Consider the following 15149-nt stretch of genomic DNA (forward strand, 5'->3'; position numbering starts at 1 on the left):
TTAAGGATAGGATAGTTTGCAGACCTAACCCTCAGTTTTTACCAAAGGTGGCAACTGAGTTTAAGTTTCAGGATTTTCACCCAAAACCTCATAAATCTAAGGAAGATTTGATGTATGGAGATCTTTACATTTTTTACATGTACAGGACCCATGATATCAGACCATCAGGGCAACTATTTATCACTTTTAACTCACAAAACCAGGGCAAACTAGTTTCAAACTGGATTACTTCATGAATTTTATTCTGGTACAACCTTGATAACAGGATCTATCAAAGCCCAGTTAGTAAGGGGATTGGCTACTGCTTGTGCAAAACTAAGGTCGGTCTTGATACAGGACATCTGCAATGCTGCGACCTGGACCTCCTTCGAGACTTTTATTAAACGTTATAACTTTGATGTCTCTTGTTCTCAACCTATACTCAGTGTTATCCGTGGCATCGTCTACTAATATTTAACCTTCCACCCTTTTTCTGTACTTGCTGTGGTATAGTTTGCTGTGTAGAGTTCATCAGACGAGGCAAGAAGACAAAGAATTACCTGTAATATGGTTTCTTCGTAGGATGATGAACTCCACACACCTGTATACTCCTCCCCTCCCCACCTTTTTTTATTTTTACCATCTTCAAAATTTGGAAAACAATGCTGAATTGGAAGGGGGTTTTATGGGGGAAGGGTACGTACTTTGGCACTAAAGAGGATTATATTGCAATGATTTCTAGGATAGAGATCTGTTTGTTCTGAACCAAGCAAAATGGAGATTTGGGAGTTCACTCTGGAATTCATAATCCTGTGAAGAAACCATATTATAGATAATCTTCGTCTTATCTTTAATGATAATTTGATATTATTAAACATCATAAAGAAGTACCCCACCAGGACCATCACAAGTATCGTGAACAGCATATCTTGAAACAGTATGCACCTTGACCTTAAGCAGAAGTTGAAACTGCTGCAGAATACCGTGTCTGAGACTTACACTCATGAATAGGAGGGTCAGATAGCTGGAACCTTAATCATGGCATATTCTTCTTTACCAACACACAAACTTTAATGTTTTAGTTATTTTTTTACCTCACTTTCTTTCTCTCCCTCTTTCAACAGCTCTTCCGAGAAGTAAGGATAATGAAGATCTTGAATCACCCGAATATAGGTAGGATTGAACCATATTCCGTTGCTAATGCTGTCATCATGCTTCTGTTGTCGCATCCCTGATCTGTAATATTACTTTCATGTTCCCCAGTGCTAGTAGCTTCAGCTCATTGAAGCCCTTGTGAAGGAAACTATTCATCTCTGCCTTCATCATGCGTCCTGACAGCTTATTAACACATAATAAGGGCCTGACTGCATAGGCTTAGATTGTGCCGGGAGATAAGTAGCAGGTTGTACATTGAATTTGATTGTTTAAAAAAAATATATATAATCATTACTGTTGTCCTTAACAATATTCCCTCTTTCTAAGAGACAGTTGACTGATGGGTGAAAAAAAATAACCCTCTTCCTTCATTGTTCATTTGTTCAACAAAACGAGGTCAAATTGCAGGAACGATTTATTTACACTGATTTGCGCTACTAGCAGTAAAGCCCCCAACCCCTTTGATTTTATGTCAAAAGAAAGATGCTTTAACAAAAATGTGCCAGCTACTTTTTAACACGATAGATGCATCACATTCGCTCTGTTATAGAACTGCTACAGTATTTTGCCAAAAGATATATGTACAGTATAAGGTTTTGCAGTTTTTGGCACAGAAGGGGCTAGTATAGTTCTTGCACTGCAGTGAACTAGCCATTTGTTATTTGAGGAACACTAGCTTCAAATCTGGCTCTGGTCACATATGAAATACTTCTATAAAAAATAAAAAATAATTGTGCCTTACAAAATGACTAAATAGTTGTGCACAATGTGACACTTTTGCCAGTCTCTGCTTCTGAGAGACCTAGTGCTGTTCAGAGCTAGATTGAGATGCATTGGCAGTTTTCCAGGGAAAAAATCACATCCACGTAATGTTTTGTGGAAACAGTGGAGGTCAAAAGGAAAGTGTCTATTTTAGCTGCTAATACTGTGTGTGACTTGGCATGAACTGGACTTGTATGAGCTATAACAGAAGAAATGTTGAATTAAATAAGCCCAAGGGGTAAAAATGTGTTTTTGAAGATGTGAACTGTTAAGTGAAAATTGATTTTTTTTTTTTTCTCCCCCACAGTTAAATTATTTGAAGTAATTGAAACGGAGAAGACACTTTATTTAATAATGGAATATGCCAGTGGGGGTGAGTTTGAAAAAGCACTAAACAGTGTTAGCTCCAGTAACATGTTTGTTAAATCTCAATGTTAAATCCATATCTGATTTATGATGCAGGAGAGGTATTTGACTACTTAGTTGCACATGGGAGGATGAAAGAGAAGGAGGCCAGGGCAAAGTTTCGGCAGGTAAGTACCATTCTGTCCTACCAACCTATTTTGTACTACAGTTACTATCACACACACACACTATATTAAACGAAGCTGACCCTTTGTTTTTTCCAGTACATATGTAAAATTGATATCCAAACAAATACATTTTCACTATATATAAAAGTGTAGTTTTGTTTTTGTTTCTTATTTGGGTGAGTAGCTAACTATCATTTATTTTCTTATAACACATGCAGGCAGGATCTGTACTCAGTGTGACTTTTGACATTCTTTACTACGCGCATTGTTCTAATGCAGCTGTAGTTCAGTGTCACTATTTAGATCTGAGATGAGTACGTTCTACCGTGTGATGTGAGAGCTGCAGGTCTGAAATTAGCTTGTGCGGTTGATTGTTGTTTGGACATAGGATAGCAATAACATCCCTAAGGCAAGTTTTCACAAACTCTCCTACTTGTTAGGAGAATGCTAGAGTCGCAGTCTCAGATTGTTTGGCAAATTTGGTCAACATTTGCGTCTGTTTATCCATTTGCTTTTTACAGACAGCAGTCATTTTAATGGGTACATTTTAATCAGCTCTGATATGAAAATGAAATACAAACTTTCAGATATAACTCAAAAGATGAATTCATGAACATAATATCTAACATTTGCTAGCAGAAACACCATATTTAAATGGAAATTGGCACATATAATGCATGACTATCGTGGTGGTTCTAGCGTTAACTTTTCAAGACAAAAGTTCAGAATCCTTTGGAAATTCTTTGTCAATGCGGGCAAGGTTTGTAGTGAAATAATGCTGCAGATTGGAATATTTGAACTGCAACATAAAGGCAAGTTGCATAACACCTTAAGTGAAATTCCCCCTTAGTTTTCCCTAATGTTTTACTTAAGTAATATTTGTATTTAAGTATTTCCCTTAAGTTAGTTAACCGTTGCACAAAACGACTTAGGGGATAACTAGATGAAAATACCTATATGTCCTATTGAGACCCCCTTAAATCGAAAAAAAAAAAAAACGGGTATGGCAACGTTTTTGGAAATGGAAGAGAACAGAGCCACACTTAGCAGAAGGATTTGCAGAGAAAAAAATCATGTGGATATAATGGATGACGAGCAATTAATAACAAACTATTCATTTGCAGGTCATGGCATTCTGTTTTTATTCATTGACACTTTAATCTGACACCTATTATTAATCAATTAGTGAAATGCAGGGAATTCAGTAAAGTGTTCAGCTAAAAGCTTTACCCTCAAATGAATACTGCCCACTAACTGTTGACTCCTGGTGGCAAAAGTTGTTATTGCAGACCAAAAAAGAGTGGCTTTGATATTACTCTTTTTTTTTTTTTTTTTTTTTTTTTTTTGTACAAGTGCTGTTTCATTGGGTTTAACATGATGAAGTAATTTGTTTATCAGCCCTGTTCTCCTAGAATCCTTGTAAATGTTTTGCAATGAGGAACTGGTTGCGTGTTTTATTATAATTATTCCTGTTTGCTGTTGCTTAATAATTTTCTATCTTTTTTTCAGCATTTGTATGGAATATGGATAGTACTGGTTTGTTTGCTGTGCCTCAAAAGTCACATATTGTTCTGTTATTTACCCCAGAAAATGAGTTTCTGCGTTTGTGATTGCCAAGACAGCTACAACATTGACATGCTGGACAGTCAGCACTATAGAAACATGTTTTGTGTAAAGAGCACAACAAGTGTCTAACCTAGTCATTCTGCTTTAATACTAAACAGGTGATTTTCGGGGTGCCAGTACACTTGTGGGACATGTTGCTTTTAATAAAATCTTTTGTCTGTTGTCATACAGGGGACAATTAACTATTCCGCAATACTAAATTAAGAGGGCAGTAAACACCCTGCCCCCTGACTCTTCATTCCTACAAAAGGGATTACAATTCAGAGTATCATTGCTCTTTAATTAAAGAGCTGACTATTGTCTATTTAGGGATCCCAAGATGCTTATTAAGTTAGCGATCTGACTTGGGTAAAACAGTGCCACAAACCAGCTGGAGTGTCCCAGTAATTGAGAACAATATGTACATATTACTTTCATTTTCTTCAGTGACTTAAGTTTTATGGTGCAGGTATTTCTAACTGTGAAGGTGAATGCTCTAGCAATCTTGTCTTTTTTTTCTCTCAGATCGTCTCTGCGGTGCAGTATTGCCATCAGAAGCGCATTGTACATAGGGATCTAAAGGTGAGCAAGCAGAAGAAACTTGTGACTCTGTTCGATTTTTGATTCCCCCAACCTGTATATTTCTCCCGTCTGTCTTCAGGAGAGCACTGTTTTAGTATTTCTACATTTACAGTAGGTTTAATATTTATGAATGACATAAAATGTCTTATTAAGCACATGTTAGTTCAATTAGGGGTTTGATTAAATAATTGGGAACTCAGTTGGAATGAAAACCAGCAGACACAGGGTTCCCCCAGGACCAGGATTGGGAAACATTTTTCAGTAACAGTGGACTAACAGAAGCTGTTGGTTTGTTTTTTGTTTCCTTAAAATAAAAAAAACATTTGGTTGACAATTTAATGTGAGAATTTCTTTGAATTTATTTTGTGTCTCCTAACTTTTCAATGCCTGTACTTTTTATAGGCGGAAAACCTGTTGCTGGATGCTGATATGAATATTAAAATTGCTGACTTTGGTTTTAGTAACGAATTTACTATCGGTAACAAATTAGACACATTTTGTGGGAGCCCGCCCTATGCTGCCCCTGAACTATTCCAAGGAAAAAAATACGATGGACCAGAGGTGGACGTGTGGAGTCTGGGGGTCATTCTGTATACACTAGTTAGCGGATCATTGCCTTTCGATGGCCAAAACCTAAAGGTGAGTCTCTGAAAGCCCTCTGCTATTTATGTTACAAAAAAGGCAGCTTTCTGGACCATGTCATATGTGTAGAATAGTATGGCAGTACAGACCTTACATTCTCATTCAATGCTTAGGCATAGTGCAAGCTGGGTAAATGATGACGTTCCCAATATAAACCCATGGTGTAGCAGAAACGGGCTTGCTTTACTCTGTTGCTAAGCACCGCTGACTGGACAAAAACTGTAAAGCTGAACCTTTTAAAGCTTTATCCCTCGGTGTAAGTAGTGTCTTTGATGATGAGTTAAGACTAATCCTACTTGTTCTGGTGTTCTTCCCAGGGGTGCTATTCACACAATATGGAGATGATACCGGGGTCATTAAGTCTGCAGTAAGAAGCGTTTAGTTTTTAATCATTACGTTCGTGGTAAGGCAGCTTAGGGTTCTGCAGTATAGAACGGAGCCTTGTGCTGACTATGCAGATTTGTCTCGTATCATATTCAGCAAGAGTCAAGAGTCTCAGACTGGCAGAAAGCCCCATCTGAAATGCTCCAAAGAGGATCAGCGTCAGTCAGCTTTTGCAAGTGAATATGCCTGTGCAGGGTGGTGTATGATACAGCTATGGTGAAAAGTGTAGCATCCCCTATATAATTAACTAATTTTGCTTCATAAAGTCAAATGAAACCTGCTGAATAATGTTATGTTAATATATTGAATTACATATCTACCTCTTTAATTTTCCATATACAGTAGAAGCATGTTACTTCAAATCCCATTGATCCAAAACCCCTTATTAATCGCCCTGCAAGCATGTCCCTGACACATTCAAATGGCTGACAAATGAAAAGGGACAGTACCTACTCCAGTTGAACAATTGGAAAAGGCTGAACGTGCTGTTCAGCTTTCTAAGGGAAAGACAGCAGTTACTGACACAAAATGCAAAACAAAGACTTGAGACATTGTCGAGTACCATAGAATCAAGCACCACCACAACACTGCGAACAACTATGCGACTCTGTCAAAACAATGCGAGAGATGCATGTGGTTCTTGCAAGAAAGAGAAAAGGGCTCTCCGATCTCAGGACCAGTGTTTCAAGAGAAAGCATTGCTATTCTATAGACGACTAGAGGGCACGTTTTAAAGCTAGTGATGAAAGGCTGTACTGATTTTTAAAAGACACGGCATCGGGCAGCATTGCTTAGCAGGGGTAAAACAGATACAACACCATTTCGTCAGAAAATGCGTCAGTGTAACACTAAGGAAACACAGTGTTTGAGGCTACGAGAAGATTGCTAATGTTTAAATAAACCTTAGTCTGTGTATATGAGTACAGTATATGTACATGTATTGCTGTTTTTTTGTAGACTTGCGTTCATCCGAATGTTCATTCATACAAACTATTTCTATGTCCCCCAGGCTGTTCAGATCACCGGGCTTGTACTGTACTAGCGAAAAACTGACAAGTGACATTTTGAAATCTAGTTTTTTATGAAGATATATACTTAGAACTTTTAAACTTTTTTTTTTTAATCACCCAGCAATGATTTTAGAGGACAAATCTCAATCCCCGGTGCACTAAGCAACCATTTTGAAAAGAGTTTAAACAGAGTTTAAAGTTATAAGTGTAAAAAGTTGTCAGGAAAGAAAAGTTACAGCTACGTTATTTATACAGCTGGGGATGTATAACGCTGTATTTTTCGGAACCCCACTACTTACTCTTTAAGGACAGCTAATCTATCTTCCTATGTGACCTGGCAGAGTACTGTGGATTTAGCGGCATTTCGTTTGCAGTTTATTTTCTTTTTCTTTCTTTTTTGGAGCCTTTCTCCCTTCCATCTTCACAAACATTTGCCATTCACTTGTTTGGTCATTTGGAAAATACATCCATCACAGTCAATAAAACAATCTGTTAACATTTGGATTTTTTTTATAAGTCATCTCATCAGGCAACAATACTTGAAAATCTGTTGATTTACAGTAAATGTCGTCTTCTTTGTAGGAACTGAGGGAAAGGGTGTTGCGAGGGAAATACCGTATTCCTTTCTACATGTCCACAGACTGTGAAAACCTGCTTAAAAAACTCCTAGTGCTAAACCCAGTGAAACGAGGCAGTCTGGAAGTAAGTATAAAATTCCTTTAATAATCATAAAGTACTGCTGAGAAGTCAACTTTTATTTCTATTGTATCTTCTTATTGCATGTTGAAGGTATGTATGCTTTCCCTTTCAAGTACAAAATGTAACCATTACTGGATGGGTATTTTAAAGACCCTAATCCTGAAAATTGTATACCACAGCTGCTCTTTGAGTTTGTGACGCAGTCATGGTCCGCCCCCGAGGGCACAAAAGGACTGTGCTCCCAGATCTCAGGGCCATTTTTCCTTTCAAGACTGACCTGATCAGAGAGTCTGGTTCAGATAAGTACATTGTTGCTTCTATCTGTATATATTTCACATTTTTGGTGTTTTACACAAATTATGTGATATTTAAACTAATTGCTGTAATGGTTTTTAACTAATTACGCGTATCTGGGTGCAATTCAGCCTGTTGCTAGTTATGTCCCACTGCGGTTTTGTGCCTTGCGTGAAGCCAGTGGCTCTTGTCGCTCCTACCCAGGGATCCAGCAACATCAGTCGGCTGACTGCTTTCCCCCCAGGCTGCATCGCTCTGGCTGAAGCTTATTTTATTTCTTGTTTTTGCTGTTTAGCACCACACGAGATGTTTTATATTATTTATATAATTGTTTAATTACTGTTTTTTGTTGATTTTCTGTGTTTTTTTCTGTATTTTACAGATACTACACGCAGGCCTGTCTGCAACATAGTGTGCCGCACATGTGCAGCAACAGCAGCTGCTGGACTCGGCAGCACTGCACAGGACTAAGATACTTGCTTCAGTTGTTGTTACTGTTTTGGTGACTGCTTTTTAGCATTAGCCTTGCAAAGGCTGTTTGTACATTCTATGTATGTGTGGCCCGCAAGCTTTTGCTGTGGGTGCACGAGAACCATGAGAGAAGTTCAGGAGAGCAGAGATAAACCTCATTGCCTCCTGGGAATCAACCCATTGTCCCCTCTGGTTCTCCATAGTAGGGGACAAGGAACAACTGGGAAAAGATGCCTTGGCACACCAGTGGCAAAGGCATCTGTTATACACCTTCCCACCGCTTGCCCTACTCCCACTGTGTCTGGAGAAAATCAAGCCAGACCGGGCCAAGGTGCTCTTAGTAGCCCTATATTGGCCCAGGCGACTGGTTTTCAACCCTGATGCAGCTCCTGAGCAGCCAGCCCTGAAGACTGCTGATGCACTGCAACCCAAGTCAGGCACGGGGGACTTTATGGCATCCTGACCCATTGAGCCTGCAGCTCTGGGTCTGGCCCCGGAGGGACTGAATTTAAGCTGTCTAGGTCTGTTCAATAGGGATATTGACACACTACAAAATGCCAGAGCAGCATCCACGTGTTCCCAGTATGGGTACAAGTGAGGCGTCTATTAGACTTTGTGTCTGCCTCGTGGGTTCGACCTACAACTTGTCCCATGGCAGTAATACTACAGTTTTTGCGGGACCCTCCTCTACATTAAGGGGTTCGGCAGCTTTGGCCACATATGAAAGACATTGTTCCTCGCTGGAGGCTAAACATGGCGCTTAATGCACTCATGAAGCCTCCATTTGAGCCCCTGCATTCAGCAGAGCTGAAATTCTTATTTAAAGCAACTTCCTTGCTCGCTGTCACCTGGGCAGAGTGAGTGAGATGCAGGCATTCTTGATAGCGAAAGCATGCTTAATTTTTACAGAGGCCAGGACAAAGGTCACACTCTGTACCAATCCTGCCTTTTTGCCGAATACAACCAAGCATTCCATATCAACCAGTCTGTGGAATTGGAGGCTTTCCATCTACCTCCTTTCCAGTCTGATAGAGAGCAACTGCCCAACTCGGGCCCTGGCGTACTGTGTTGACAGGACGAAAATTTGGAGGCAGTCGGAGCTATTTTTTGACTGCTATTGTCAAGCCCTGTCCTAAGCAGCGGCTGTCCAAGTGGATAGCAGACATGGTCAGGACTGCCTATGAGTTGGCCAACTTGCTTTCTTCGGAAAAGCTCACTGGCTATTTCACTAGGGACATGGAACTTCGTTGGCTTTATTCATTAGCTAGATGCAAAGACATTTGCAGTACAGCAGTGTGGGCTACTCCCCATACCTTTACTAGGTTCTACAGACTTAATGTAGTTGGTCCTCAAAACCCTGGTTTTGGAACTAGTGTTTTTCACCCTAGCTACTTGTTATTGGGGTTCTGAATGGTAACGCACAGGGCAGCCTTCGGCTCAGCCTTGTGAAATTCCAGTCATCTGCAGTCTTTCCCTTGCGACAGCTTTGGTACACTCGCCCATTCGGTAATGGTTATGTTTCGTACTTGAAAGGGAACGTTAGGCTTTACCATAACCCTAGTAGAAATGTGACCTAAATTAACATGTTTTCTTTTCTCTTAGCAAATCATGAAGGACCGGTGGATGAATGTTGGTCACGAAGAGGAGGAGTTAAAACCGCATACTGAACCAGAGCCAGACTTCAGTGACACTAAGAGGATAGGTTAGGCTCAGTTAATGTTATGTGCAGTGGTAACCAGCTATATTGCATAGCAGACACGCAGACACTTTAAATTGTTCCATCAGTCATTCATTCATACAGGATTTCCAAGCTGTTGCATTATTACTTGCTACTTTTAAAAGTGTATAGCAATTACTAGTAAACTAAACTATCTTTAAAACTGAGACATTGTATTGCTTGTTACAGAATCACTAACAAAATACCATCTAGGGGGAATGAAACAAATGTAGTAGAACTTGATGAATAAGAACTATTGTTTTCTTAAACAGGGCTCCACATTTACTCTGCAAGCTGGATGTCTATACGGTGCATTCTGTATAATTGAATTAAATGCCTGAGTGCAGCTTAGACTTTTAGGGAATTGATATTAAACTACTAGGAATTGTAAGAGGAGATATAACAGACACAAGATAAACAAGTTAAGCCAGGAAGATCTGTAGGTGTAAAAATGAAGGGCACATAATACTTAAAGCTTGAAAGCAGCTATTGTGTTCAGTAATCACTCTGTGCCAAGAACAGTTCAGATTACTCCTGTAATGTAATTTTACAGTTGTCTACCTTATTTAAGTGCACTACTTTTTTCTACAGTAAAAGCCAAACGCCTTGTACTTGGAGACTTCTCAGATTGCTTTCACTGTTCCCAGTTTGCAAACCAGCAGATACATTTCACAAAAATCCCTTGTATAGCAACGTTGCCTTTTAAATCTTAACTATAGTTGGTTTATGAGGAGAGCACTTTCTACTGGACCTTACTGGATGCTAGCTGAATATCAAGGTAGCGTTCCAGCTGATGTAATGTAGCTTAAAAATGAAATGTGTATCTGGTATACTGAGATTTGAGTTTGTATTGTGTTGATTTAATATTCTTTCTTTTTTATTTTAATGGATACAGATTTAATGGTGACTATGGGGTTCTCAAGAGATGAAATTACAGAGTCTTTAATTGGTCAGAAGTATGATGAAGTCATGGCCACTTACCTTCTACTAGGCAGAAAACCTCCCGAGGCAAGTTCATTACTACATGTTAAGTACCTTATCCAATGCGCTTCATACAGAAAGTACAGTATATAAGTAAAATCTAGCAATATGTGACATGCACACATCTATACAAACAGAAAGATATTGATCTCAAACAGGGAGACCCCCACAGGCTCAGAGTGAGGCTGATCAAACTGAAGGATTCAGTCACAGCAGATGCAACTGAGGGAGTGATTTTTTCTTAATGCACATTAAGTTAAGAGGAGTTGCAGACACACTGGCAGACAGGCTGGATTGCTCTCCTAGACTGAGCTCGCTCGCACACACACACTCACACAAAACAGCTGCACTTACAGCTTTTAAACGCATCTATTAACAGGCAAACGCCCACACCCGTGCACCATTCCACACAACAGTGCGACGGATAGCAGTACATCCATATCTATAAAACAGTCGGTGGTAGAATCTGTAGGAATAGTGGAAGAAGCTCAGTAAAATTATTTTGACACACCTCTCAACTAGAAATATTTCACAGTGTTAACAATCTGCAATCAGCATTTAGTAGAGGTGGATTCAAGTTTATGCTGAATTGCAGTTTCCTGACCTGTGTGTTTTTTTTTCTTTAGCTTACTTTCATTTTCCAGTGATTTGTTACTATATTCAGTTTAAACCAGTTCCCCTCCCCAGCTGCGCTGTGCCTAAGTAGTTGAGTCTTACAACTCATTGAAATGTCTTAGTGAGTAAGTAACAGGGTTCTGAAAAATATAGCGTTATACGTCCCCAAGTGTTGCTACAACTGTTTAAATAACATACATGTAATTTTTTCTTTTCAATGTTCACATCCTGACTTATAACTTTTTAAAGTCTGTGTGAAAGCTCTTTTCAAATGCCGACTAGTGCACTGTGGTTTGAGATCTGTCTTCCGAATCATTGCAGGAAGAGCGATTTTATAAAAAAAAAAAATAAATAAAAAGGCATAACAAGTGCTCTGGCTTTTCTTTACCATACCACATAATGGATCGTTGTTGCTTTGTTACTTGTTTGACAATGTGGGCAATAATCCTTGCCCTATCAATGCACTAGAGCAGACAGTTTGATAAGAGCTTTGAAAAAGACTAAAGTTATGAGTGTAAAAAGTTGTCGGGATGTTAACAATGGGGGGGGGTGCGACAGAATGTGCACTTAATTGTGGTCTTGGACTCAATTTGGTGTTAAATGTCAGTTCCTCCTTAGAAGTTGGAGGTAAAGGATTTGGTTTCTATTATTTTTCTGCCCTTTAGTTTGAAGGAAGCGAGTCAGCATCAAGCAGCAACCTTTGTCAAAGGTCACGGCCCAGCAGTGACCTCAACAACAGCTCCACACAGTCCCCAGCACACTCAAAGGTCCAGCGCAGCATTTCAGCCAATCAGAAGCAACGGCGGTTTAGTGATCATGGTGGGGATGACATTCAACCAAGTAAAGTAACAAGCACAATTTCAACACTTGAGTGTGCAGTGTCCTAGTGAGCCCTGCTGATCCAGCTTACTCTATGTCCATGTTGTGGTGGTTTGATTGTCTCCCTGTGGTGTACAGGCTCTTTGACAGCAGTAGTTCTGTGCATGTGGATTGGGTTGCTTGTTTGCATTGCTCTTTACTGTAGTTGGCTGTGTGCAATGCCAATGTAATAAGTTTCAATCTGCTTCTTTAATAGCTTCGCTTTCAGATACTGTGGTGCTTTTATTAGCTGGTAACAATCCCTCCCTCCCACTTTAGTTGATAAAATATTATTGATTCTTTTTCTGTCTTTCATTGAATATCACTTTTCTATGTTTAATAAAACAATATGAAAGATTGTTTAGTGAAAACATTTTCTTTATCAATAACTTGGTATAGATAAATAGTTTCTACTATTTATCAAGGAGGTTATGCTGTAAACTTTTGCCCAATGTACTGTAGTATATGATAACTGGACAATGTGTTGTGGGCATATTTTAAGCACTGTGTAAGTCATGTTGACTTGATACTTCTTATTGTTTTTAGCTTCACGAGAGAGGTACCTTTTAACAGTGTTGTAAACAGCTGAGCAAACAAACATTGACAATACAATTTTAACCAAGTATAAGGGCTTGGAATAGGATTTCATATGAATCAGAATGGGCTGGTACAGTGTGCATTATACATTTGTATAATGTTCAAGTTTACTTCCACAGACATCTGCATCATGGATGCTACTAAATGTAAAGGGTTACCAGAAAAGAACAAGACTCATAGTTTCTAGAATTAATTCTTTGAAGACTTTTAAATGTCATTTATGCTTCACCCCCTTGCACTTTAAAATAAATTGCCAAGCTTACACAAATCCTTTTTTTTTTTTTTGCAGTTAAATATTGAAACGAAAGTGCTGTGATGAGATGTTTTTAAGCAGCTGTCCTTTTTCATTGCAGCCGGCCCAACCATTCCTCCAGCCGTGTCATACACTAAACGAGCTCAAGCAAACAGCGTGGAGAGTGACCAGAAAGAAGAGTGGGACACTTCCCGCAAGCTCGGTACCACGACTGCAAGCTCCAAAGGGGATATGCCTGCAAGTCCACTGGTCGGTCCGGACCGGAAGAAGTCTACCACTGCCACTGCTGTAAGTGATAGCTGTCTTTAATAAAGGGGGGGGTGAAATTATTTAACCATTGTACTGTTTTAATTTATTTTATAGTATTGTAATGTAGATGTGAATTTTGCAATTTGCTTGATGCATCACAGAGAGCTCAAAGTGGTTGGAAGAGCAAGAAACCAAACTGCCCTTGCACCTAATAAGGGCAGGTTTGTGGCACAAGGCAAGATAGAGCAGGGAGGCTTACATGGACCTCTCTATTTCAGCACCTTTCTCAAGCTCTACGTTGCTCCAAAATGAGTTGCAAAGGGCAGCCCAAGACGTGGTAAACAGTGATTTAAGGAAGCGTATCCAGTTGTTCTTGATTGTGGCTTTCACATGCGTGGGAAGCGCTTCAGCTACAGATCTTTCTTATTGTCAGTGTGTTTTGAGAGGAAGGAGTTGTCCACACTGTGCAAGACTAATTTATTTCAATCCCTCAATAAAAAGCAGAACAATGTGCTTCCTGGAGGAGGGATGACCAGAAGAAACACTTACGTGTGCGAGCGCTCCAGCACTGACAGATACTCCGCTATACCAAATGGGAAAGACAGCAGGTAGTACAGCCAAGAATCTGAACATCTTTCTCAAAGGTGCCTCACAGTTTTATGCCATCAAGCTTACACATTACTTGAGGTTTAAGACAGTTCCCAGGTGGGTTAGAGGGGAACAAAGTATATAAGACAAGAACTTGAAATAAAATTCAGTTGGGGGATCATGGTTGTGGTTAAACGCACCAAGCCATCTTACCAGTTGGCAGGGGAATTTTAGTAAAGACAGTATGACAGCCAAAACACACCAGCACTGAGAAACGCTATAAAATGTAACTTTTGGCATCCAAAGTCAGCCTTAAGCTATATTTCAATCAATAGCAAACTCTTTCACATTACAATTTAAGGGCTATACAGTGCAAAGGCCAAAACTATCAGATTTTCATTTTACTTGCATGTGGCATTTGCCAACTCAAAAAGTAAAAATTGTATATCCACACCCAGCTGGTAATATTAAGCGCTCTAAAGTGTTAGATGTTTTCCTATAAAAAGACACTTTGCCCACTAACTGTGTTCTTTATGTTTTCTTGTTACTTTTTTGGCTCGCTTTTTTGTTTTGTTTGTTTTCCTTTTGATTGCTTCCAAAAGCCTAACTGAAATGTCCACTTGTGCAAGCAGTACTGGCGCAGCAGCATCGGCCATGCCCTCTACCCGACCGCGCCACGTCAAGTCCATGTCTGCCTCCGGGCACCCCATCAAAGTCACGCTGCCTCCCATCGAGGATGGCACGGAGGCCTACAGACCAAGGTAAGGACTTGTCTTACTGATGATTTCGTGAGTGAGTGGTCCATAATTTGGAGGTTACAGTAGAAGATAGAAAAGCATTTTGGCTATTGTCTGATTTTGGCTATTTTAAGTCGATTACAAAAAAATTAATGCCTAAAAGTTGAACCTGTTTGGACAGGAGGTAAAAACAAATAGTTGTAGTCTGAAATACTGTTTGCAATATGAACTTGCCCAGAACTTCAAAACGCTCAATCAGAATTCTAAGGTAAAACTAGTATCTACTTGACTTATTGCAAGGTAAATCTATAACTAAGAACTCCAATATGGTGAAGGTAAAATAATTATTGAAAACAATGACTCACTTATTGTTATTTTTTTTGCCTCCTTAAAGTCCTTAGTTTTCATTGTGTTTTGTGTCGCCCTGTTTGAGTTGCAC

General features: G+C 39.5%; 1 protein-coding gene across 13 annotated transcripts in view; it reads left to right on the plus strand.

Moving 5' to 3' along the window:
* Window positions 1-15149, plus strand: part of LOC121316157 (serine/threonine-protein kinase MARK1) — an 85551-nt gene that overhangs the window by 59342 nt on the left and 11060 nt on the right. For 4 of the 13 annotated variants that reach the window (XM_041251005.1, XM_041251014.1, XM_041251013.1 and 1 more), the window contains 12 exons: window positions 1104-1152; window positions 2204-2269; window positions 2359-2429; window positions 4560-4616; window positions 5019-5255; window positions 7234-7353; window positions 9718-9817; window positions 10728-10840; window positions 12094-12247; window positions 13237-13424; window positions 13890-13993; window positions 14576-14734. In XM_041251005.1, the coding sequence (XP_041106939.1) occupies window positions 1104-1152; window positions 2204-2269; window positions 2359-2429; window positions 4560-4616; window positions 5019-5255; window positions 7234-7353; window positions 9718-9817; window positions 10728-10840; window positions 12094-12247; window positions 13237-13424; window positions 13890-13993; window positions 14576-14734 (1418 nt within the window). Of the gene's footprint in view, window positions 1-1103; window positions 1153-2203; window positions 2270-2358; window positions 2430-4559; window positions 4617-5018; window positions 5256-7233; window positions 7354-9717; window positions 9818-10727; window positions 10841-12093; window positions 12269-13236; window positions 13425-13886; window positions 13994-14575; window positions 14735-15149 lie in introns of all 13 variants that reach the window. The other 9 variants (XM_041251001.1, XM_041251011.1, XM_041251006.1 and 6 more) reach the window with 5 other exon arrangements.

This window comes from Polyodon spathula, chromosome 5 (genome assembly GCF_017654505.1).
Source record: "Polyodon spathula isolate WHYD16114869_AA chromosome 5, ASM1765450v1, whole genome shotgun sequence".
NCBI classification, from domain to species: Eukaryota; Metazoa; Chordata; class Actinopteri; order Acipenseriformes; family Polyodontidae; genus Polyodon; species Polyodon spathula.